General features: G+C 44.7%; 3 protein-coding genes across 5 annotated transcripts; 1 reads left to right on the top strand and 2 right to left on the bottom strand.

Moving 5' to 3' along the window:
* The first annotated feature begins 255 nt into the window (after nt 1-255).
* cdr2l (cerebellar degeneration-related protein 2-like) lies at nt 256-8,604 on the top strand. Of its 2 annotated transcripts, none has more exons than XM_035180068.2 (5): nt 256-719; nt 4,783-4,937; nt 5,492-5,640; nt 6,076-6,240; nt 6,825-8,604. In XM_035180068.2, exons 1-5 carry the CDS (start codon nt 641-643, stop codon nt 7,759-7,761), a joined length of 1,485 nt encoding a protein of 494 aa, XP_035035959.1. In that variant the 5' UTR covers nt 256-640; the 3' UTR covers nt 7,762-8,604. The 2 variants fall into 2 exon arrangements, with proteins under 2 accessions (XP_035035959.1, XP_035035961.1); XM_035180070.2 differs by having other exon boundaries at nt 258-719; nt 4,825-4,937.
* A 94-nt stretch (nt 8,605-8,698) lies between these two features.
* Nucleotides 8,699-19,919, bottom strand: arhgdia (Rho GDP dissociation inhibitor (GDI) alpha). The gene is made up of 6 exons (XM_035180073.2): nt 19,828-19,919; nt 12,097-12,290; nt 11,806-11,889; nt 11,345-11,421; nt 11,158-11,221; nt 8,699-10,435 (listed from the first exon to the last, which is right to left on the bottom strand). Exons 1-6 carry the CDS (start codon nt 19,905-19,907, stop codon nt 10,233-10,235), a joined length of 702 nt encoding a protein of 233 aa, XP_035035964.1. The 5' UTR covers nt 19,908-19,919; the 3' UTR covers nt 8,699-10,232.
* Nucleotides 19,920-21,942: 2,023 nt separating this feature from the next.
* alyref (Aly/REF export factor) lies at nt 21,943-24,960 on the bottom strand. 2 transcript variants are annotated; one of them, XM_035180071.1, is made up of 6 exons: nt 24,583-24,960; nt 23,044-23,202; nt 22,800-22,947; nt 22,583-22,646; nt 22,315-22,504; nt 21,943-22,225 (listed from the first exon to the last, which is right to left on the bottom strand). In XM_035180071.1, exons 1-6 carry the CDS (start codon nt 24,838-24,840, stop codon nt 22,211-22,213), a joined length of 834 nt encoding a protein of 277 aa, XP_035035962.1. In that variant the 5' UTR covers nt 24,841-24,960; the 3' UTR covers nt 21,943-22,210. The 2 variants fall into 2 exon arrangements, with proteins under 2 accessions (XP_035035962.1, XP_035035963.1); XM_035180072.2 differs by lacking the exon at nt 24,583-24,960 and adding an exon at nt 23,601-24,574.
* Nucleotides 24,961-25,104: the final 144 nt, after the last annotated feature.

The following is a 25,104-nucleotide window of genomic DNA, read 5'->3' as shown; positions in this document are numbered from 1 at the left end:
TCTTTATATATAGGATGTTTTTTATCTTATAATTTATATTGATAATGTTATGCAGAGCTGATGACTCTAAATCTAATCAACTTTTCTTTTCCCAATTTCTAAAAACTACATCTTCCTTTACTCTAAACAAGTAAGACATGTTTTCCCTCACAAATGGAAATATTATTATTATTATTATTATTATTATTGTATTGTGCTAGAGCCCGCTTTTTCTGCAACATTTACGACCGCCCTTGAACGCATCCTCCTCATCAGGAGAAGGAGCGGAGCAGCCACTCTTCCTCCTCCTCCTCCTCCTCCTCGAGGCTCTGCTGCTCATCCTCACACTGATGAGACAGAGACTCACTTGTCTCCTCTGGCAGCTGCAGAGTCTCTGTGGTTTGTCCGCAGGTTCGATCGCCGGGCTGCAGGTTTGCCTCAGACCCGCAGACAGAGGCAGGTGCTGCAGCCTCGGATTTACTCCTTAAGTCACTTGTCTGAAAGGGTTACAGAGAGAGAGAGAGAGAGAGAGAGAGGGGTGGGGGGGAGCAAGCAGCAGGCACTTCCGGTCGAGTGAATGAGCAGATCGCATCCCCGGTGAAGAAGAAGAAGAGGAGGAGGAAGAGGAGGAGGAGGTGGAGGAGGAAGTTGATCAGCATCGATGCTTCGTGCAGGCGGGATGGAGGAGTTTGTGACGGAGGAAGAGGAGCCGTGGTACGACCAGAGGGACCTGGAGCAAGGTGAGGCATCACCCGGCACCCCCCCCTGAGGGAGGTGGGACAAAGACATTTAGGATTTTTGGTAGAATGGCTTCATGCATTGAGGAAGAGGAGGATGGGTGGAAAGAAAGAAAGAAAGAAAGGAAGAAGGGAGGAGGAGGTTGCATCCATTTGTAAAACTAAAACACATCCCTGCACCATGATGGGTGTAAACCCACGTCTCTGCCTATATATGTGTGTGTGTGTGTGCACCTGAGTGTGGAGCTGCCTGCACTTCAGCTCCTCTCCTGCCAATTATTTTGATCTTGTCAGTGTATCCCAGAATAGCCCTGCTCTGTCTCTGTCTGTCCGTCTGAGTGAGTGGATGTTTGCTTCATCTCCTTCCTCCTTGAGCCACATCCACATTTCTCCTCTTCCTCTGTTTTCTAACACTTCCTCCTCACTCTGGCGTGTTTGGGTCACATAGGAGGATGTGACTGCACCCATCGTTCATCTCTGCTGTGACATTTAGTGCGAGCACCAGAGGTCAAGACAAGCACGTCCATTGTGGGAGGAAAAAATGCAGAACATTTTGTAGATGTGGATGTTTTTTGCACAAAGAAAAACACAGAAGAGCCGAGCGGGCGACGGCCTTCGACTTCACTTCTTTGTCTCAAAGATTTGACCAAAACACGGTGGACAGGGATTTTGTGATTATTTATTATCTCTGCAAGGAAACAGACCTTGTTTTCAATCAATCAATCAATCAAATGTGAACTGTATAGCCCATATTCCCAAATCACAATTTGTCTCATAGGGCTTAACAAGGTGCAACAATCTCTCAGCAAGAGTGAGGAAAAACTATCAGATAAAAAACAGTAGAAACCTCAGAGAGAGTCTCATGTGAGGGATCGCTCTCCCAGGACGGACAGAAGTGCAGTAGATGACAAATAAATACAACGTTCATGAGCAAATACAGTGTCTAACATAAATGGAGAGGTAATAAGCAATCTAGTTGTAATGGTAATCCAGAGGTGTTGTGTTTGCATTAGTCGTTGCACCTAATGCACTGCCTTGTTTTTGTTGTGAAATGTAATGACTGCAATGACTTGTAAGTGGATGCACTTTCATTGGCAGTGGAGAGATGAGATGTGTGTGTGTGTGTGTGTGTGTGTGTGTGTGTGTGTGTGTGTGTGTGTGTGTGTGTGTGTGTGTGTGTGTGTGTGTGTGTGTCCTCCTGCAGCATCACCTGATGACCCAGAGAGCGAAAGCAAAGCAGCTTTGTGTGTCTCATCGTCGTTCATATTCAGATGAGTGACAGGCAGGTGGATATATCGTTGTGTGTACAGGATTTGTGTGTGTGTCGCCGTGCAGTCATTAATCCCCCGGGTTGATCTGGTTAGTGAGCCCCAGACGAGACCTCCTGAGCAGGGATCAAAGGTTCCAGGCTTTCAGGGGGGGGGGTGAGATCGGAGGCAGAATTAAACCAACGCCACTCTAACGTGCGCTCGTGCTCGGGCATCATTTTTGCCCCAGAAGTGCTGCTGTTATGTAACCCCCCCCCCCTCCCCTGCCTGCCTCCCTCTGCTATGTGGTGACCCCTGTGTTCATTATAATCTGGCAAAACATATGAAGTGCGTCTGGGCAGATGGCGCGGCCACGGTGATGTCATCGGCCTCATTTGAGGGGCGTGTGACCGAACGTGAGATTCAAGCATGAGGGAGCAGCACAGAGATGCATGAGCAGGAAGCAGAAACCAGAAGAACAGTAGCTCTCAGGCTGACTCTGGTACAAAGCATCAAATGGTAGCATGCACGTTTGACTCTGCACGTGATCACTTATGTGTTATTGGTGCTCATGATCAGACCCTTTGTGTTCTCAGGTGTCTCATGAGTTATGTTTCCTCCTCTCGGCCGTGTGCATCCTTCAGAAATTACATAACTGAGACATGGGCACGTGTCAGCCCTCAGGAGCAGAAACACTGCTGTGACTGAGTCGGACCTGGGGGAGAGAGAGAGAGAAGGCTCGCTGTGCTCTCCCCTCACACGCCCTCTCACTCGGCTCATTATCCAGGCCTGTGTTCAGCTATCAGCTCTGCATCGTTGAGACAGGAAATTACAGCCTGTCCTCGCTGTCCTCATGCAGCAGCAGCAGCGAACACACGAGTATCAGAGCAGCTAGTTCAACCCCCCGGGGTCGAGGAAGGTCACCTCACCGCCCGTCCCACAACAGTTCATTACACATTGATTCATAGGAGATGCTCGTATCTGCTGCAGAGGCCTGGACAGTCCTCGCTATAACCCCAATGCACTGTAGCTGTAAATGGACGGCAGCGGATTCCTTCTGAGCTCACTGGTATTTGTTGGTGAAGACTCTGCTTTCTATTTCTATTCTTTTCTATTTCTGTCAACGAGGCCGCCTCAGGGTTCTCCCAGGAGATCACGACAGGCTGGAGAGTCTCAGGAGGTCACGTTCTCTATTTATAAGATTCAAGTGAATAAGTTAGCGATAAAGATTTTTACATGTGAATTTCAAGTTGGGCCAGATTGCAAAAACAATTCACCTGCAACTTCCCCACGACTGATGAGCAAGGCGAGGAGTTTACAAAGCTTAGAAACCAAAACACACCCGTCTTTTTAATATCAAGCTGAGCTCCTGGGTTCATGAAGAATGCTCCACACGCAGAATGACCCCGGCCGAGACTCAAGCCCAGAATGATGTGTATGATATTTTAAGCCACTAAATGCTCAGGCTCTTCCAGTGGGACCCAGTTTAAATAACGATACACATACGACCAAACATGTGTCTTGTAAATGCAGCTGATGCCTCGTTGTGGGGTGACAGTGTGAGGCTCCACTCGCCAAATGTCACGTGTGGATCTCATCGCAGTTTCCCATCGGTGGGTGAGAGGGGTGGCATGTTGGAATAAAACTTTGCCTACGTTAAAATATCCTTTTATTAATCATTATAATGAAATGAATAACATGCTTGTAGAGAAATTAGGAGACATGAACATTGCTTTATGTTATTAGATGAAACAGATGGATTCCTGCTCCATTCAGACACAAACTGGACCGTTACAGATATTTAGTCCATTTTGCTTTACACCTATGATGACGCATGTGTGTGTGTGTTCCTGTCAGTGCTCCCCCCCGACGCTGTGGTGATAAAAACACTGCACTCATGTCCAGTAATGGATGTCAGTGACTCTGTGTTTTCTTCCCATCCTCCCACTCCAGAGCCAGCAGGGTTCTCCTCCTCTTCCTCCTCCTCCTCGGCCCAGTGAGGGTTTTATTCACCAGAGGAGATGAATAATTTATGTTTCAAGCTGTGTTGTAAAATATCAGCAACTGTGAGGCTCCTGTTGTGTTTTCACTGCTCAGGGCCCTGGTTTGTGTCAGTGTGATCAACGCAGACTCAACACAGTGGAGGAAAGTACTGCAGCCGGTTTAATAATTTTCTTTGGACCTGTTGAACTAGTGTTTGAAGGCCTGCAGCTCTGTTGCAGTTATTTCTTTTGTCACCTCCAATAAGGAGAAAGTATATTTGTTTGTAAAATAGATTAAATTTCCAGGAAACTTGGTGGAAGGATGTTTTATGGGTCAGAAGGCGGATCCAGGAATTCTTTGTAACTTTCTTTAACGTTGTGACATATGGCAATTTACAAATTATTGATGGATCTTGATGGAAAAACAAATCTGGCATGTTTAGGTTTATGTTTTTCATATATCTATGTGTGAAATGTGGTGTGGTTGGATTAAATTCAAGGGGACTGATGGGCCTTGGCTGTGGTGAACGAGTGTAATTCTTTTTCAAATGTATTCAAATTGTCTAAAACTTTTCGAATATGACCTTTCTGAGTAAAGATCAGATCTTATAAACACATCTTCTCACACTTTGACTCTCAGGAGGTCGTCTTGAGACAAAACCAGGCCTGGAAACTCAGGATTTCAGAAACTAGGGCCTGATTCAAGCGAAGGATTTTCTCTAATTTACGAAGTTGATACAGATCCAGAAGGGTTTAGCCTCTCGGAGCACTGGTCCAAATGTTTTCTGGTGGAATGAAGAACTGACCCCCTCCTGTCCCCCCCACTCTCTTCCCCAGTGAGCCCACAGTCATCTTCTGCTGTTTCCTGTCTCCTCTCAGACCTGCACTTGGCAGCAGAGCTCGGTAAGACTCTCCTGGAGCGCAACAAGGAGCTGGAGGACTCCCTCCAGCAGATGTACATCAACAATGAGGACCAAGTGCAGGAGATAGAGGTGCGCTCGTCTCACACTGTGTGTAATGGAGGAATCTGACGGATTTCATGCACATCCTACACAAGAAATATCTGGCTTGTCTTGAATTGTGTCTTAAGCTTATTATCAAAGAATGAGGAGCGTTAGAGGAAAAAGGGTCAAATTAAACCCAGAAGTGTTTTTTTAATCTGCGATATGCAAATGACAGAATCCGTCACCTTCCCACTGCTCTATAGGACTATAGAACAGCACCCAACTCTGCAGTAAAACACATGACCAAGTCTGTATCTGATAGATTTACCTCAAAGTCAAACAGGCGAATTAACATCACGTTGCGTTCACAGTGAATCCAAAAGTGAAATGTGCCCTCAGACTTTTGCATTTGGCAGATTCTCAAATCTAAAGTGACTTAAAGTAAGAATCCAGAGAAACAAGAGACAGATTTCATTATATTTACACTGATCAGTGGTTCCTGACCTTTGTTGTCTCCACACCCACAAACTAGATGTTATTGAACTGTCATCTGTATAAAAGTACACGTATTTATATATATATTTCATATCTTTTCCTCTCAGTACTTGTCCAAGCAGCTGGAAATGCTGCGGGAGATGAACGAGCAGCACGCGAAGGTGTACGAACAGCTGGACGTGACCGCCAGAGAGCTGGAGATCACCAACGAGAAGCTGGTGCTGGAGAGCAAGGCCTCGCAGCAGAAGATCGACAGGTGAGCCGCAGCTGCTGTAACCGTCATTATCATCACACACGTCGTTAAAGAGACGATTTAAAGCCAAAGAGGCTTTAACCTGAAGGACGGTTGGGAAGAGGAAGTCGTGTAATGTCTTTATTCTGCCACGGTTTTGCATATTTCATAAAAGCTGTGTCATAACAGTCCGCTCCAGCAGCCGTAAAGCTTTTATAACATAATCAGGGATTGAAGTTCTTTACAGATCACAGTCCTGGACTAAAGGCTAAAGATAGTTTTCAGATCTCACTCACATTCTTTGTTCTGTAACAGTGACTCATTGTCGCCCTGGGTATGTGGAGAAAAGAGAGAATTAAGTCATTTCATCGATGGCGTAACAAGCACAAGGACAAACGTTTGTGTGTGTGTGTGTGTGTGTGTGTGTGTGTGTGTGTGTGTGTGTGTGTGTGTGCGCAGGATGACGGGCACCGTGGAGACCTTGCAGGGTCAGGTGGACAGTCTGACGGTTCGGGTGGAGGAGCTGCGGACTCTGGAGGAGCTGAGGGTCCACAGAGAGAAGAAGGAACGACGCAAGACGGTGCACTCGTTCCCCTGCCTCAAAGAGCTCTGCACCGCACCAAGGTGACTGTGCACAAGACAAACTGTTCCCTTTGTGGGACAATAAAGTTCATCTGGATCTTGGTCCTGACACCAGCTCGATTGATTAAACTGATTCAGAGCTCTACAAAGCCAAAAACACACTAAATACGATTAGTGTTTTGATTATTTTACCATTAAATACTTAATTTTGGGGGAAGAAATCAACATGGACATTTTATAGAAGCTGCAGTGGCTGCACCGGAGTGAGTTAAAGCTAACTGCTAATTTTGAAGCGCCAACATTTTGTATCACATAAATAAAACAGCAGATAAATGTTAAATCATAATAAAGAGTAAATAAATATGTTAAAATAGTTTAACTTTTGTTAAACTTGCTCTTGAGGACAAATGGATCAGAAAGTTGAAGATACTAGAGCACATTGTGTTTAACTGCATTTTTCTTATGTGTTTTAGTACATGTCTTATAGTGTTTGCTCTCTGCTGCAGTCGTCAGTGAAATCTCATCACATATTGTTGGTTTCATTTGACCAGGGTTGTGCACTGGGTTGTTTTTAAAGTATGAAATCCAGCTGCAGCTTTGTGATGCGACTCTTTTCATTGTCTCAGGTATGAGGATGGTTTCCTGTTGGCCAACCCGGGCAGCGTCGACCTGGCTGAGAGTCAGCCGGCGGATGAGGAGAACGAGCGCCTGAGGGACATCGTCTCGTCCCTGCGCTCAGCCATGTCCACAGAGCGGTCCAAGAGGGAGGGCGCCGAGCGGGAGTGCACCTCCGTGCTGCAGGAGTTTGAGCGTCTGGAACAGCGTCTCTCAGGAGCCGAGGGCTGCCAGCTGAGGGTCCGGGAGCTGGAGGCTGAGCTGCAGGAAATGCAGCAGCTGAGGAAGTCCAGGATGTGTCTGATGGGGGGCTTGGAAGATGGCCTTGAGACGCTGCTCAGCAACGGCCCTGAGACAGACACCCCAGAGGTGTGCCCGGGGCTGGAGGAGGGAGGTGAAGGAGGCGCTGGAGAGGCAGGGGGCAACGGGCAGCAGGGGGGCCCGGTGAGGAAGAGCTGCAGCGACACAGCCCTGAATGCCATCTCAGCTCGAGATGCTTCGGGCAGACGTCAGGGCAGCTACGCCATGCATGCCAACGGCGTGCGCAAACGGGGCATGTCCATCCTGAGGGAGGTGGACGAGCAGTACCACGCCCTGCTGGAGAAGTATGAGGAGCTGCTGGGGAAGTGCCGGCGCCACGAGGAGAGCCTGTGCCACGCTGGGGTGCAGACCTCGCGGCCCGTCTCCAGGGACCCCTCCATGAGGGAGTACAGCATGATCTGTGCAGGGCCCTCCACGTCAGGGGCTGTCGCCGCGCCTCCGACGCCCCCGCAAACGCCCTCCACCCCAGAGGCCCTGGAGGGGATCAGCCGGCAGGTGGAGCAGGTGGACAAACGGCTCAGCCAGAACACGCCAGAGTACAAGGCGCTGTTCAAAGAGATCTTCTCCCGCCTGCAGAAGACCAAGAGCGACATGAACTCCGGCAAGAGCAGAAAGAGGAACAAATGAGCCGGAGACGAGTCTGTCGGCCGCTGAAAACCGTGATTTACTTTACCTCACTATTTTGAGGGCTTCTTGTTTAACCTTTGCCTGCCTGTGATTTTAGAGGTGGATGATGAATATTACAGTTGACGGGCGAAGCCTCCAGTTGTTCTCTGATTAACCTGAAGCTGCCAAATGTTACAATTCACTGCACGGATGAGAGGATTGTGTCGATGAGGATGAAATGCCTTTTTCTCTGAGCGCACGTAACTTAATATATAACATAACATCTGTTTAAGGACAATCTAGTATGTGATGTATTTGTAACGGAGGTGCACTGATGCAGAAAGGATTTAACTATTGCCATTTATTATTTATGGAATTTAATGATGCCAAATAATATATAAAAAAAACTGGAGGAAAAGAAAACTGCCTTTGGCTTTGAAATTACTTACATTTGAAGCATGCTTCTGTCTTATAAACACTAAGTGCTAGATTGGTCTTCAAAAGCAGGTAAAAGTAAAGGTGTGATGTTTAAAGTGTGTGTGTACATGTTGAGTTGATTGGATGTTACAAATCCCTCCAAACGACTGCCAAAGGTGCACAAGTGTATGATGGGGGTCTGGTTCTCATGTGGTTTATTATGGGTGGAGATGAATCTGAAGGGTTTTTACAGAATGAATCAGAAGCTGCACGGGACCAATGATCAGTTTGATTCAGGGATTTGTTTGATCACTAAATAAAATGACAAACTAATCAGTTCTACACGAAGACTGTATTTAAATATGAAGTTATTTACATAGTCGTTGCTTCTATACTGGTGTCGCATCGTCGTCTTTAATTTCTGTTAATTAAAAAAAACAAAATGCATCAACCAAGTTACCTATTTTTTCATCAAGTGCACAGGGAGGCAACAATTCAAACCTAAAATTGAGTAAAACAAAGGGACACACACACACGTAGGCCCAGTCTGAACACTTTAATTTGAACACAGGAGATCAGTCGACTGTTGGTAATACAAGCAGCACACACACACACACAGTCAGACCCAACCCACAGAGAAGAGCATCAGTCCTTGACCCATGAGCTGAATGAGGCTGTGGAAACAGACACCGCTCACATACTCATGGAGTGTATAATGAAGAGAGAGGACACATGTCTGCAACCACCGGTGTCTGGTCGTGGACTGAGGTCTTGGTTCAGAAGTCGATCACGTACGACGTCTCACCTCGCTGATGTCGAGCACGTGTCGAGTGCCGCCAGGTCAGCAGGAGCAGCATGAGGTCGTAGAAGACTGGAGGCACAGCGAGCGTTGGTAATGGTTGAACTAGAGAAGGTGTTCTGCAGTTTGACTGAGGTGGATCCAGGAGGGGAGTACGGTAACGCCTCAGGAACACCAACAACATGGCCTCAGATACTACAGAGGAGCCTGGGCGGTACGAAGCCTTTAATACGACCTAGAAGAGCTAATTTAACTGATATAAAAGGTTTGTAAATGATCAGAGTTTATAAATAGAGCTGAGATCTATCTAAATGTGACGGCTTTTACAAATCATCAAGCTGGAAATAACGGCGTTAAAATGTTTCCCTGCCCATTTCTTAGTATCAGTACATTATAGTTAATAACAGGCTCACATGATGCTCTGGCAAATATAATCTGAAGGCAAATGGCTCAACTAGGTTTTTCTATTTCTTCCTAGGGATTCTTGTTAAGGCCACATGGCTGCTAACATAACTGCCAACATACCCTGATCATGAGAGGAACAGACGCACCTCAAGCGGAAGGTTACAGGGAAAATCGCCCCCCCCTTCTCCCAGCAGAGACTTTGCAAAATGCAAAACCGTTTGAAAGAGGCCTAAATTCGAAGTAACTTTCCGAGACCCTGGTACAAATAATCTGCTCAAAGGCTTTAGGAGGACTGCGTCCAAGAGTCCAGCAACGGTTGCTCAACGACTGCACAGTGGTCACGTACATACAGCACTACTGCTCCCTGTAATATGCTTCCCAAGGCAGATCACGGTAATAGTACAAAATAAACTGAAAAACACAGAAGAAAGAAAAATGGGGGAAAGACAAGAAAGCAGGGAGGAGCAAGAGGAAAATCACAGAATTCATATTTTTTTCAAAAGCAGGTAACGAATATTGTTTTTTTTCTTTTTACTTATTTTTCCTTTTATAAAGAAACCATAACTGCAAAATCTGGATTGTACACATTGTTTGCTTTCTCCATTTTGAAAGAATTAATACTTAACAGAAAGGGTGGTTGCAAAAACCCATGAAGCGTTACACTGGGAGGAATGATGAAGAGATTGGAATTTAGAAAAGAGAAATTTAACTGGAGGGGGGTGGGGGGGTGGGCGGGTGTCAATGGACGGAGAGAGCAAAAGCTTGAATCAACAAATAATCCAGACGGAAAAAAAACGGAATGACGGCAAGAGTAAGAAAGAAAGAGGGGCAAAGCAGAGGAAGACGTTGATGGAGGATGGCGTCGGGGGAATCAGTCTTTCCACTCTTTCTTGATAGTGAGGCTCCAGTCCCAGGACAGATGATCGTGTTTGTCGTCGTCGGTGAACTTGGACTTGATGTCGTAGGTGCCGCGGGCCAGCATCCCCTTGGGCGCCTCTTCCATGGAGGTGAGGAACTCGTACTCCTCATCTGGTCTGGGCCCGTAGCTGCCGACCATGTAGTCGGACTTGTCCACTATGTGTGAGAGAGGGAGGGGAAAGCCGGTGTAAGAAGTTACTTGAAGGCTCAACATGCACCTCGTCAAGTCAAGATTTTTACAACAGAAAATTATGCCTCATAAATTTCTAATTACTGAGAGGAAATATATCAAATGCAGATTAAAAACAGGTCGTCCAGTGTGTGTCAACATCTACTAAACTGTAGTAGTAGGAACATTACCTCTAGCAAGTTAAGCTAACGGCTTCTGAACAAACACACAGTATACTACTGTCACTGTATATCATTTAAACAGAAATAGATCCGTTTGAGGACTTAAACAACTACGTTTTAAAAAGGAATATGGTATTTTACTTTCATTCCAAGAGTTGAGAAGATTTACACCACTCTCATATGTAGAGTTCATGTGTGGCTGGAGCTAGCAGCCAATTAGCTCATCACAAAAGCTGCTTTCAGACATGCACTGTTCTTGGGTCCAGACATTTGCCGGACTAGAATCCAGGGGATATCACTGCCCTGGCTCAGCGACAATAAAACCCCAACTAATTTGATGATGGTTATCATTGAGCTTCAGAAGTAGTCTTCGTGCTAAGCTGAGCTAACTGGCTGCAGCCTCTTATTAGGGAGAGTGGTGTCAATCTCTTTTGTCCCAGTCTCCTTTAAGTCCTTTAATATCCATTAAAAATAAATCTACCAAAAGAAACTGCAGAGACTAAATGAAAAGACGTTCACAGCTTTACCTTTGATTCCTTTCCTGAAAGACTGCTGATTGTACTTCAGGCCGGACACGATCTCCTTGTTGACCTGCAAAAAAGCAACATGCGTCATTCTGCTGAGCAGTTTCCCGTGGCGAACCCTCATCAGGGACATCTGCACACTTCCAACAGTCTGAGACAACAAACAGACGCACAGACCAGACTCCCTCACCTTGAAGTTGATCTTTATTCTGTATTCGACTCCCTCCTTCAGCACAAACGGGTTCTTCCTGAAGTTGTCCAAGTCTCCTGGCAGGGAAAAGACAAACAAGGCAGAGAAGTCAATGATAGTGACCACCAGGGGGCAACAAGGCTTCAAGTGAGCCCAGCACTCCTGTTCTGTTGTAGTTCAATGAGACCACCATGGGAGGGCAGCAGAGCCACGAGGAAGCAGCTCAGCAGTTGTACCCACTGACACGGGGATGACGTCATTATCAATTAAACACAAATGACCCAGCAGGACATTTGGTCTTTATTTTTGTAATTATTGTCCATAACTAATGTTTCTATGAGACAATTCCTCCAGTGTGTCTGAAGGACTGCTTTAAATGTGGGCGTTCACTTCAGGTATCAGCAGCTGCTCTCGAGTTTAGTCCAGCTAAACCCCTCCCCCCCTTCGTCTGCTCCACTCACCCTGTAGATCGAGGACCAGGGGGTGTGGCGCAGTGCTACAAACCAGAGTCATTCGCGTCACCTGGATGTTTGGGGCATTGGGATCTAAGACGGAGACAAAGGTCAGAGAAATAAAGGATCATCAGTTTAAAGCAACTTATGGAAATGTTCTTTTTCACACACAGTGGTTTTTGCAGCACATGACTGTACTGTTGACTTAAATCTAAATATCTGTGGTTACTTACGGGCTTTACAGTTGTTCTAGAAGATTAGGAGAGTTATTATGAGAGGTATTCGACAGCGACCACTAACCTTGAACCACAGCGGTTTTACCCAGCAGCGCCTCCTTGTACTTGCGCAGGCTCTCGTCATCTTTGTCCAGGTCCTGGATCTCCTGCAAGCTCTTCTGGGCGGGAGGTTTGTAGTTGGCCGCGGTGTCGGCCTCGTCGTTGGCGGCTGCGATCGCTGCCAGCTGCTCTGCTGTAGGCTCCTGCTCTGCCATGGTGCTGGAACCACAGAGGTGAAAGTGACAGCAGAGGTTAGAGGATAAGAGAATAAAGCAGTGAGGACTGAGGGTAGGCTTCCACACGACACACCACTTCCCTTTTCACTCTTTACTTTGCTTAAATGAAATCTGACTGACATGTGGAGCAAGGCAGTGCTGGGTTATTAGACATGCAGCTGCTGGATATTTATTAAGGATTAGTTATCCAGAGGAAAACCTCAGTGGACTTTGACTTGGGGCTCTGGCAACGTAAAGCAGCAGATGATGTAATACAAATAAATTATAGAATGTATTTATGCAGCAGTTTTCATGGTATAGAATGCAGCTCAAAGTGCTTTATATAAAACAAAACAGATGTTTAAGAACAGAACTAATTAGGACGATCAAAGAAAATTGTGTAAACATATTAAGATTACAATAAAAGGAAAATGTATTAATTAATTAAAAGTTAGATCATAAGAATGTAGAAACACAAAAAAGTATTCTTCAGTTGACTTCACAGTTAATTTATCCTGATATTTTTATAGTATAATGTCACAATATGTGCAAATATTATAAACACTTGACAGCAGCTTGAGTCTTTACTGAAAAAAAAACCCTCACAAGAATCTGGGTGTGGTTTATCATGTGTAACCTTTATTATCTTCGGCTTCAGACAAGGCAGTGTTACTGTGTTTTTGTTCCTTTAGCTCCTCAGTGTCCACTCACACGTATGCACACACTCGAGTGCACAAACGTACACACAAGCAGAGACGAGGGCCACAAAACACGGCTGTGAGGCCTCAGCAGAAACTCACAGCACAGTGGCCAGTGGCCTCGATTATCTGAGCTCCAGTCTCAACTTGTCTCTCCGCTAAGTGACAGCTGAGGAACAGCAGTGCTAATGCAGCCATCTACACCCAGCTGCACCGTCTCACCAGTCACTTCTCATTAGACACGAGGACATTGATTCTGAGAAGGAAACGGCCATTAGGCAGAGCATCCTCATTTTCGAAGAACATAGAGGAACTTTGAGTTCGCCACTAAACTCAATTGTTGCTCATAAAATGCTGTGATAAATAGAGTTATCAGTTAACGTCTGGTGCACAGATGCCAGGCAGAGTCTGTGCAAAGCTGATCTACACCTGTGGAAGCCAGAAGGCAGCTGGATGATGATGATGATGATGATGATGTTACTCTCATAGCATCCCTGCAAACCTCAGGGACTGAAAACACACAAATTAGTCTAATGGTGTTTGAGCAGATGTCCCAGCAGTTCAGTTGACCTAAATACAAGGCATGTGTATACAGTATATTCAGTGTTGATAGTTTTGATGCAATGTTCTGTTGGAGACAAAAATGTCTTTTCATTTGTGACAATGGAAAAACACGACTCGAACTCTACAGACTAGCTCCGCCCTCAAACCTCTCGTCCTAAGTGTTTGACATTTGTTTGTCGAAAGAACTCTACTTCCTGTTTTTGAATGAACTCAACCAAGCATAACTCCTTTCTGTCAAACTGCAGCAGGGCAATGAAAACAACTGTAGTGTGACAGTGTACTGTAATTCATGTAATCTTATTCATGCTTAAGAGCTGAAACCGACTCATCTGTAACAAAGATCAATGCTTGAATGTTGATGATGTAATACAATTTCTGCACAGAAAAATGACCCTAAAGGTAAAAGAGGAAGATTGTAACACAAACTGCTTCTCCATTAAAGTAAACGTGTTCTACAGATACCATAAATACTTGTTTTTGTTAAATTCTATCGCTCACTTAATTTACTGTTGCAAATCATTGTGAGTTGAAGGTTGTCATCAAGTCAAGACATCTGAAGATTGCAAAATCCATCAGACGACAGTTAAAACTGATGAGTCTTCCTGAAGCAGGTTTCACCTGACATTTCACACTGACATCATCAACACACTATTTACAGTGTGGAGGATCCACACAAAAAAATCAAATCACAATACTGCAAACAGAATCAACAGAGAGAACTGGTTTGTTGCCGTGTCTGTGTCGAACCCTCCTCCCTGCTCCATTGTGTCCACCATACACAGCTGGGTATGAGCCAAGCAGGAACTAAACACGCAGCGACATTTTTCCAAATGGGGCCTCTGTGCTCCCATAAAAGCACTAAATTCCTTTTCTGTCAATAGATTGGCTTGGGCCGTTGGAGTGTTTCTGGGCCGAGGGAACGAGAGAGAGGCTCCTTGTTGCAGAGAAACAGGAAAGCAGGACCAGATAACACAGCGATGGGGTCACATAATTCTTGAAATATCAAGGAGCAGGTTGTTTTTTCTCACTTCCTCTCGTACGAGCCCTCGGCCGCTGTGAGCTGCAGCGTCCCACCCTCACAGAGGAGGAAGCTGCGGGGTCAAAGAAGACCGATGTGTTTCTCCACTGTGGCTCAGGCAGAAAGACAGACTGTCTTCGAACTACATTCAAAGTATAAGAAGGACCTGAGGGTGTCTACGTATGTCACGTCAATGTCAGAGAAAAAAATCGAAAGTATCAAAAATGAATTCATTAATGTCATATTTACAACTGTTCAATAAACTGATTAGTAGGATGACACAGTCTTGGGTTTTGGAAAGTTAAAGCAACTTGAACAAAAGAAACACATATTCCATTATGTTGTATTATGGTACTTTTTACAGAATAATATAGTATTTTCACAAAATAAATATAAAATTGCATTTCCCCACCAAATTCAGAGGAAACTGTTCAGAAATGTGTTGTGCAACGTCTGCAACTCGCCACATCATTCAGAGATGATACTTCAAAAGTAAGAAAGAGTTGATCCAGCCAGTTAAAGAACCACATTCCTAATTTTAATGGTTTAGCCTTAACAACACTGACATCACCGCACTCATGATGACACACATTCTTTCTGGATAACTCTGCTCACACAACGTGGGCTGTGGACAACTGGCTACACACTGAACAGGAAGGAAAAGGCCCAGTCATTGTCCAGCACCGGCGTCTGCTAGGAGACAACACACAGGTCATGAGATCACGCAAGCGGTCACCTGATGTGCTGCTGAATCTCGCCACCTGCGCAGTCCTGCGTGCGGCGCTCATAATCTGCTCGCTTGACGGGACCCAACGGCGCAGTTTTACAAACAACCAGGCGTACCAGCAGCTGAGGTTTTCAGATTAGACCTCGTTCCTTAGCAACACCACCGAGCGGTGGGATTATGGAAGGTGGGATTACAGCTAATGAGGCATTCAGGGACATGAGGAGAGTGTTTGCAGGTGTCACCGGTGACACATTAAGAGGATTGTCTTGACAGGAGTCATTAGTGTCACTAAGATGGTACTGAAGATAATTGGTCAGCGAGCTCAGAGAGGACTGAGGGGTTCCTGTGGGATGATACAGGCTTTATGAAACGGAGTGTGGGGGGGGGGGAGGGTTCTTTCCATCAGTGTAGAACTGAGAGATGCGTCAACACAACACTGAAACTGGGACAGGATGTTAGATACCTCTTCTCACGGGCTGTATTACTCACAGATTTAGCTGATGCAACACTTTGACTTTGGTAGAACTTTTGAAATTAAATACTGAAAACCGATAAGACACCTCTCAGCTGATTCGTTGTCTTAAGGGTTAGTGCATTAGTATTTGATAAGAAACCCTGATATCACATCTGGTCTTTACCAAGCACGACATCTAAGAGATCATTTTGCCTGCTGCATTATTTTTCTACTATAGATAAAATTGCACAAGACTAGTGAATAAAATCCTCGGAGTCAGTTAATAATTTCTATTGTTTGTTTCTTTTTCTTCCAATTTAACTTGGAAAAAACTACAATAAAAAACGATGATTACTACTTTAATTTGTTCCAAAAATTTTATGTTTCGTAAATATCTTATTAAACCACTGACATTAACTCAAAGATACTGACAAATATTGAAATAGTTTTTCAAATTAAATATAAATGTAAACAAGTGAGAAAAAGATTTAATTTCATTGGGGTAAAGGGAGCAAGAGCAGCAAGTAGCCAAGCCACTTCTACAAGAAACTCATAGAAATATTTTATTTAGCGATGTTTCCTGATGAAAACAAAGCAAAGATGTTTTTCTGCAGATGACTGAAAAACATTAAATCTAACAGGAGCTTTGCAGTTCGACCACAGCTGCTGCCAACTTTCACAGTAGAGTCACCTTTACTGATAAATCAAATGTATTAAAAGCTAATAATTTAGACCTTGAATTACTGTTTACGAGGACCAAAGCATAAATAAACCTCAAAGACAACAACAGGACATGAATGCTGCTTCACTAAAAGTGAAAAGTGGCTGAATGTCACCTTTGTGAGGCGACATTCAGCCGCTGGGTTCACATCTCTATTGAACTTCACAGATCTCTGACTACTTTGATCGCCGGGCTCACTTCTCTCCATCGTTCTCATTATTCTTTTATAAAAGCTCATGAAATGTAGGTGCAAAGAATCATGTTTTCATATCAACATTTTGTCCCTTAAACCCTCCTGAGACTGAAGAAATGCAGCCACTTCATTGATTTTTCTCTTGCTTTCATGTTAGTGTTGATTTAGGCTTTGCTGAGTTTGCTAAGAGGATAACAGAGCAAACAGTGGAGCTTTAAGAAGATTTAAGAAATTGAACCACAACAACACCAAATACAATACAAACACACCTGTATGTTGGTACAAGCACCGAGACCTGATGTTACAGTGGCCAAGTAGCAGCACATGGTTTTTACCTCAAGCAAGACTGCCTTGCATGTCAGGCTGTGCAGACATTACTGCAAACTTCCTCTTTCAGGCATGAGCGTCATGATTCACATCCTGTAGAGGACTAAATCAAATGCTGTGGAGCTGAGGCACTTCATCTCATCTTCTTCACACGCTGCCTGTGAGGGTAACCCAATCGCTAATCGTTTTGTAATGACATAAACGGACTCTGGCACCGGCTAGATGTTAAGTCAGTGGATAAAGGCTGGTTTCCACCGAGTTGAGGATATGGTGCAACACATGCCAAAGCTTTGAGGAAGTGTTGCACCAAGAGTCGCTGGCAGAGCTGATGCAATGCAGAGGAAACTCAACAGACAAAGAAGAGGATGAGCGACAATACAAAGTAAATGAGATTAAAATTAGAGAATGAAATGCAAGCACACAGCTCGTGATACTAATGAAGCCGAAAGAGCTTTTTAAATCACCAAGAAAAAGAAAATGATTCATCAGGGCAGAAGACTAAGCTGATGACAAAGAAAATGAGCAACGAAAAGGAGGTGGCAAGGAGAAATAGAGAAACAGAACATGCCTCTATCCCAGGAAGGACCAGAACAAATAGAAAGCTTTAAAAATAGCTGGTGAGAAATCCCTGCGTACGGCAGCAGGAAGCCGTGAGTGAATGGACGGCCAAGGTGCCAGCTGAAAGGTCAGAGCTTAGTCCTGCACCATGGGGGTTTCGGTGACATGCCCAGATCCCGTCTGCCTCCCTGGGCAACAGCCTTGGTGGAGGTGGCAGACTCTACACAACGCTGGATTACAGCTGTATAATGGTTTTCTTCAAGAATCGGATGTGATACAACAGGTGGTCGGAACATGTTACAAGAGGGTTCGACCAAAGTACAGTTTAAAAAGCTAGATTCAGGGGTAGAAAAAAAGTGAAATATAATATTCATAGCCAAGTACTTTGAAAAGGCTGCAGTTGAGGTGGAGGACGCCATGTTCTGGCTGTGGAGGACCGCACAACGTGACACTTGAGAAAGACTAATCAGTACTAGGTCTTGCTGGTCTGTGTGTGGAAGTGTTGGCTCGCATTCCCAATCCCTGCGAGTTAAAACAGAAGAGGCCACTGTCACAACTCGTCAGGGTCGACTTTAAAAACGCAACTCAAAGGAATTACGTCTCGCCAAAGTCTTAAATAGACTAAAACCAAATGATAAGATTCATAAAACAATTCAGAATAGAGTTTTTGCTTCAGCACCACAGTCAGTATGAACACAATTTCCCTTCACATCCTAAATGTTTAAGTAATAGCTAACTTGTGCAGCATTGGTGGGTTCAGGCGTGTGGCTGTGAACCTTGAACACTTTTCACAGTGAGCTGCTTGAACATGTGTGAAGCTTATTATACCAACGTCAGGAAAATACCTTCATGCTGAACCCGCAGCCATTAATTTGACCTGCGTAAAAGGGATAGTTCACCCAAAAATGAAATTTCAGGGGTGGGTGAAGTGATTTGAGTCCACAAATAACTTTTGGGGTTTCAGAGGTAAACAGCGTTGCAGCCAAATCCAATACAGTTTAAGTAACTGGTGACCACTTCTTCAAACATAAAAGAAACAACAGGGGAAAAAAAGTAAAATGCCTCCATACTGTTCCTGTGGTGTCGTCCAAGCGACTCCAAGTCATCGAAACATCACTTCCGCCACTTTTTTGGCATCAGAGGACATCAGAGGACATTCAGGCTAAAAACATGGTGGAAATTACGGCATTTCAAGTCGAATTTGAAAGTCGGGGCTTCCGGACACTTGGATGACACCACAGGAGCAGTATGGAGGCATGATATGTGTTTTTCCCTTTGTTCTTTTACATTTGAAGAAGTGGTCACTGTTTACCACTGAAACTCTAAAAGTGTTTTGTGGACTCAAATCACTTCACCCATCACCTCCATCAAGATAGTGGTGAGTAGACGGTGAGTGAATTTTCATTTTTTTGGTGAACTATCCCTTTAAAACCAAACCACAGAAACTTTTAAGTGCAAAGTGAGACATCCGGCCCCCCCCCCGGCTGCAAGGCTGCGACCTCAGGTTGAGATACAGAAAAGGAAGAGTCAGATTCCTTCAGGCCACTTTATTGGTCACACAGGTTAGGAAAAAAAGGGAGTCACGGTTTGGTGCCTTGCAGCCATTGAGCCAAGCACACGGCTGAAGGGACTCACTTGTGATCTCAGGAGATATGACCCATGTGCACTCGACTATGAAAATGGAGGCAGGTTTTTGTTTTTAAGTGAGAGGCATCAGTGCCAATTCAAATGAAGGAGAGATGTGATCCAGGAAGTGGCAGGAAGTGTTCCTCTTGCACCACATGACAGTCGAGTCGCTCACCCACAGTTAAAAGTGACTCAAGCTCCACTATGGTTCCACTTTGGATTTCAAAGTCAGTGCATTGACTCATTGTTTGTGTTAATTTAAACGAGTGGAAGCAGCGGCAGACATGATGGTTACCTAACGGGCTACCATGTCACTCCGGATCAGGCTCGACACCCGGAAATGAACAACTAATGATTGCTCCTTCACTTCTCAAAGCCGCGGCACAACTTTAAAAATGACTCGACATAAAAAAAACATCCAAGTAGTTTGAGATCATAAAACAATAACAAGAAGGTGATCAAATGTAAAAGAAAAAAACAGCCACAAAGTGCAGAGAAGATGCTCTTTGATGAACTGGACAGACGGTTCCTAAAGTCATGGCTGGGAGTTTGCTCACAAGTTGTAAAAACAAAAGCGAGCTAACTTTGACATAGCAGCTCAGGGTGGGTCAGTTAGCTGGTTAAGATAGTAACTTAACGTGTTTGGTTAACTTACCGTTGTACTTGAGCTGGGATGAGACTCTCCTGCTGACGGTGGCGGGAGGAAATGAAGCCGAGCAGGAAAATCTGAGACATCTGCCGCGAACTCAGCACCACATCCGGTCCACCGCCTTCAACATAAAAGCGGATTTCTACCTGGCTCCTCTCAAACGTCCTGATGTTTACATTTTTTATTCAGTAAATATTTTGAATCCATGGCTTCTATTTATGTCAGAGTATTTCTATCGCTATTTTGACTTCAATGTGGAGTCAAAACAATGTCAAAACACAACCCGGTTTATAACACAGTACAGAATGATGATGTTCACAAGGTGAAGACAGGATTTGACAATGTTTCTTTATTTGGTCACTTAATATGAATTGCTCCTTCGTCTCTCTCTTATCTTATCTTCCTCTCTTTTATATTTGATTTTGAGTAAATAGGTGTATGAGTTTGTATATATGTATATATATGAAGCTGGAAGTATAAGATTATTATTCATTAATATCTTATGGAGAAATGAGAGATTAAATAAGTTTGTACTTCTTCTCACTCCTTTTTTAATATATAGATTAAATCATTAAGCGTTTGATTTTTTTCCACTCATCACTGTCGGTAAATAATACTTTTTATTTTGTTTTCACTTTTATTTACATGTTCAAAATACATAAAAATGAATGAATGAATAGAATATATGAGTACTGTTTCCACCGCCCTCCACAACTTATTCAAGATATGTCAACGTTTTTATTACTTGATATTGAAGTTCACTGCAGTTTATGTAGTGTACAAATTCCACTGTCTTTCTTTTTCTTTCAAATATTTCCATTTTAATGTTACTTTATACTTTTAATCTACTGCCTCTCAGTAGGACACTTATCTAATTATTCCATCAATTAATGGTTTTGTTTCCTTCAATATTCATTTTTAAATTGTAACACATATTGTAACTGTGTATTAAAAAGTGCAATATAAAATTATTATAATTATTACGGATCATCCAATGAAAAGGTCTGCCTCAAAAGTCAGATTCAAATATTGATTACATGTCAGCCTGTCAATAATCATCTTGTTTTAAAATAATGTCTAACACTGATCTGAGTATTTATATTCTTCTATCCTTTAAATCTATTTACCGCTTATATCTAACTACCTTTATATGTTGCATGGAGAACCTGTACAATATGTTACATTATTTTTCCTGAATTAAAAATAATTTAAGTCACAGGGCTCGTCTGGCTGATATGTCAGTTGGTTCAGTTCTGTTTTACTTTGTGAACTCGTCTTAATGTTGAAATCCTCACCGGAAACTGACTCTGCTCACAATTGAAACCTTAGCTTCTGTGAGCACATTTCCGGGAGAATGCGCCTGTGACACGCGTGGACATGTAGATCAGCTCTGACACCAACATACCAACAAAAAGCTGCTTCCAGAGGATCCACACAGTTTTAACTTTGTTCAGCTCCCACTCAGTTTGAGCTCCTCCACTGACAAGAGTCGTGAAATATGAAGCAGAGCAGCTTATCACAAGTCAGGGTGCAGGACTGGACTCATGTTATGGGCGTGGCAGGCAGGTACAGAGGTTTGTTCTCCACACAAACCGCCATCTGACTTTACTACAGACCATATATGGTCGTTACCAGACTATGAAAAGGCCCCTGTAGTGCAGGACGACCCCTAGAGGCGTTGTGGTGCATCAAAGCATTAGGCATGAGACACAGTTCAAGTTGCAGTGGGATATTCTGATTTTTGGCTCCATATTTGGTAGTTTTATTAAAGCTGGACAAACCAAAAGTTGTCAAATACCCTAAACTAACTGATTTGGACCATATGACTTATTGGCTAAAGCATTTGATGGTTTGTAAAAGTGCAACAGTATTAAATTGTTAATTCCATATATAACTTCTTAACCAGAAGTTAATTACATGCCTCTTTTTACTATTGTGATTAACTTTATGCCAATGCCTACACATGTGATACGAGCGTGCTGGCTCACGGTTCCAAGAAGTATAAGAGACAGTACGTAGAAAAAGAAAAAAAATAACCATACCCAAAGTTATCCAGTCATGCAAGTAAATAAGTTGATTTTCTTAGGTGACAGACCCATTGACATAAAAACAGAAACAGCATTTGGTCAATAAGCACTGCAGGTTTTATTACAAGTCTCAGTAACTACAGAGAAGAGGAAAGAACTGGGAATCCCAATTCACATTAACCTACAACCAAAAACCATGTTCATGAAGAGAAAAAAACAACTGGTAAAAAACACTTCGGACCATTTAAAAGGAGTTGCAACAACAATTTCAATCACACCAGAAGACAAGTGTAAAATATTCTGCACATTTCTGACAAGGACCCTTCTGTGCAGACAGGAAGGGAAACGGGGGAGACTTCATTTTATGTCGTGTCCATCTGCAAAACAAAACAAGATGGGAATTAGACAAATGCCAGCGCAGGATTAGTCAACTGGGGACAGGTACGGCATTGAAAACTGAACCTACCCTGGCATTGTAGGCGTCTAATTGGGCGTCGAGTTCCTCTGCTGACATCGGCTGCTTAGTGTTTCCACCCCGTCCTCCTCGACCCCGTCCTCTGGGACCGCCTGCACCACGGCCTCCTCGACCTCTCTGCATGCCGCCGAAGCTGCCCCCTCGATTTCTGTTCATGCCTCCTCCGCCACCTCTGTTCAGACTGACAACAAGAATGGCAATCAACATGCAGCCCTCACAATAATTTCCAAATATCTAATAATTATAATAATGCACTCACCCCTGTACAGGTCTTCTCTGTGTGTCGATCTGTGATGTGACGAGTTGGATGTTCATGGGCCGCCCTGAAAGGACAAAGGTGTGATGCGTTTACAATCTGAGCAGGACAGCAGTGCACAGTCAGGAAAACAAATGCAACTTAAACCAGCCATCAAAAAAACAACAATGATGTTTAACAAATTTACAGCAGTTTCATGCAATTTGAGTTTGATGCATACCGTCGAGTGGGATGCCATTGTACTGCTTCATGGCCTTGAGTGCGTCCGCTCTCCTTTCAAAGTGGACATCTGCAGTTCCCAGACTTCTCCCTGATCGGTCATAATGAACCGCCGCCTTCTTCAGAGTTCCAAATTCAGCAAAGAGTTCCTGAAAAGGGAAAGACAGACTTTAGCATAAACAAACAAACCAAAAACATTTGTCTCTTCCTTCTAAAAACAAAAGGGTAAAGATGAACTCATGTACCTGAATGTCTGCATCTGAGACCCCAAAGTCGAGATTGGAGACGAGGAGCTTCCCTCCAGTTTCCACGCCACCTCCTCCGCCACCTCCAGCAGCACCATTGAAGCCGCTGAAGCCGTTGTCGAACATGTCGTGCTGCCACTTATCTGGAAGCTGTTTTGGCTGCAACAGATGAAAGAGAACGCACCTGCTGACTTCAGGATCCCCCTTGCCTCTGTCAATCACAGACTCCACACGGCTGGGTGCTGGGGCAAGCAGGGCCTCCTCTTCCAACAGGGCCAGGGTGCTCGGCTCCCCCAAGAGGGTCCCCAAAGTCCCCTGCCCACCCCATCACTACGAGCAAGTGAATCAGTACAGACATGGGGGACATGCACAGGAAAAACTGAGCCAGTAAGGCAAGGGGGTGTGCTGCTAATCACCTCTACATACAGACATATTGTAAGTGGTTTTAAAAAGCATCTGCTGAGATGTTTACATCAATGACAACTGAGTCAAAACACACCAGAATTACCCCAAACCCGCCCACCCTGCTCTTCATGAAACCCCTGAACAGCTTGTACCAATATTGCCCACAGTACTCTTGCCATGTGTGCCTCCACCAAAGGCTCTCCAGATACGATCCTCGGGCACACAGGGGGTCGCCATCTGAAGCAGCGTGGCCTCCAGCGTTGCACCATGTTTCCCGGTTCGCCACAAAGAGTTCTTTAGCAGGCCACGAAAATGGCTCTCACGGAGTAGGGGGGGGGGAGAAATGTCCACAAGGAAATGGGGAGTGATCTTGAAAACAACTAGAAAATGGCCGGCTATCCCCTCTCTACGAGAGAGTGGATTATCTAAGCGTCCATTTTGAGACCACGCCATTTTGATTGGGGCTTTGTTGGGACTCGTCTAGACACTGATACACTAACGGGAGTGAAGATTCGCCATTTATGGACACTATCAGGGGGTGATGTCCACCGATCCATCCATAACAGCCACCCTGGTCGATAAGCCACCAAACGGGCCTCGGTGTGAAGCCCGCCGGCCACTCCCGAACAAAAGGCCGTCTGCACCGGGGGGCATGGACAAAAACTACAGCTCCCAGAAGTGGTGATAAAAATCATGAGGGCGAATTTTCTCGATGGAGCGGATTCCTCTCACCATCATCAACCTGACCAGTGGGTGTGGAAGGGGCTCTGCCTGCTCGTGGACGACTAGCTTTAAATTAAGGTGCTGGATTCAAAATGGCGCCGCCGAGGCCTTCGCGATCCAACTTAGCCAACCCGGCTAACACCTCCTCCAGCCAGGCCTCTTCTTGTGGCAAAAAAAGATGCGACACACACATGGGTGGTGGGAGACGGGATAAGCTATGTATACAACTTCCATTAATGCCGAACCGAGAGCTAAACTCCGCGGTCGGCAATCACTCTATTAGCTTGACTAGCTAGAGGGTTAGCTGGCAAGCTTATCGTAGAATAGAAGGATGTGACCCTGGCTTTTCTCAGGTTAGCCGACGGGTTTTTTTTATCCTTTTTCCGCCCACTCCTTTTAACTTTCTCATACCCTGTTGTAAGGCGTTGCTCTGCCTCTAGCGCGGCTCAGGTTCTGCCGGTTCCTCGTGGGGCCGGATCCACCGCCTCGGCCTCCAAATCCTCCGCCGCCACCGCTGCTCATTCCGACGCGTCCGGCGCCTCCTGCTCCTCGGCCGCCGCCGGAGCCTCCGCGGCCTCGGCCTCTTCCGCCGCCGCCGCGGCCTCCGCCTCTTTGCTGCCTGTTCTGCTTGATAATGTCGTCTAGAGACATATCCATCTTATCGGCCATTATGCTAACACCGGTAACGCTAAACTGGAAACAGTGGAATTAAAAAAATACACCCTGTGTTGGTCCCTCGCTTTCTGCCCTGCACAGCTGCACGTTGTCTGACGAAAAACACAATGACCCAGCGTCCGCCTCTATTTATACGTACGGGCTCGTGACGTGGACGTGGCGTCACGACGCACATCAGAGAACAACAACAGTTCTGTGTTATTGTCCCCGTTACTCACGATGATAATAATAATGATGATGATGATAATAATGTCACTC

This window comes from Hippoglossus stenolepis, chromosome 16 (genome assembly GCF_022539355.2).
Source record: "Hippoglossus stenolepis isolate QCI-W04-F060 chromosome 16, HSTE1.2, whole genome shotgun sequence".
In the NCBI taxonomy this organism is placed as follows: Eukaryota; Metazoa; Chordata; class Actinopteri; order Pleuronectiformes; family Pleuronectidae; genus Hippoglossus; species Hippoglossus stenolepis.
Note: the sequence above shows the minus strand (reverse complement) of the source record. Positions and strands in the feature narration are given on the sequence as shown.

Coding starts and splice junctions, on each gene's coding strand:
- alyref (XM_035180071.1), bottom strand. CDS start 24,840: ATGGCCGATAAGATGGATATGTCTCTAGACGACATTATCAAGCAGAAC. Junction 23,203..24,582: donor GAGCAACGCCTTACAACAGG/GTATGAGAAAGT, acceptor CATCTGTTGCAG/CCAAAACAGCTTCCAGATAA. Junction 22,948..23,043: donor TCTCAGATGCAGACATTCAG/GTACATGAGTTC, acceptor TTCCCTTTTCAG/GAACTCTTTGCTGAATTTGG.
- cdr2l (XM_035180068.2), top strand. CDS start 641: ATGCTTCGTGCAGGCGGGATGGAGGAGTTTGTGACGGAGGAAGAGGAG. Junction 720..4,782: donor CCAGAGGGACCTGGAGCAAG/GTGAGGCATCAC, acceptor TCTCTTCCCCAG/TGAGCCCACAGTCATCTTCT. Junction 4,938..5,491: donor ACCAAGTGCAGGAGATAGAG/GTGCGCTCGTCT, acceptor TTTTCCTCTCAG/TACTTGTCCAAGCAGCTGGA.
- arhgdia (XM_035180073.2), bottom strand. CDS start 19,907: ATGTCTCAGATTTTCCTGCTCGGCTTCATTTCCTCCCGCCACCGTCAG. Junction 11,422..11,805: donor CCTGGTCCTCGATCTACAGG/GTGAGTGGAGCA, acceptor TTTCCCTGCCAG/GAGACTTGGACAACTTCAGG. Junction 11,222..11,344: donor GAATAAAGATCAACTTCAAG/GTGAGGGAGTCT, acceptor GCTTTTTTGCAG/GTCAACAAGGAGATCGTGTC.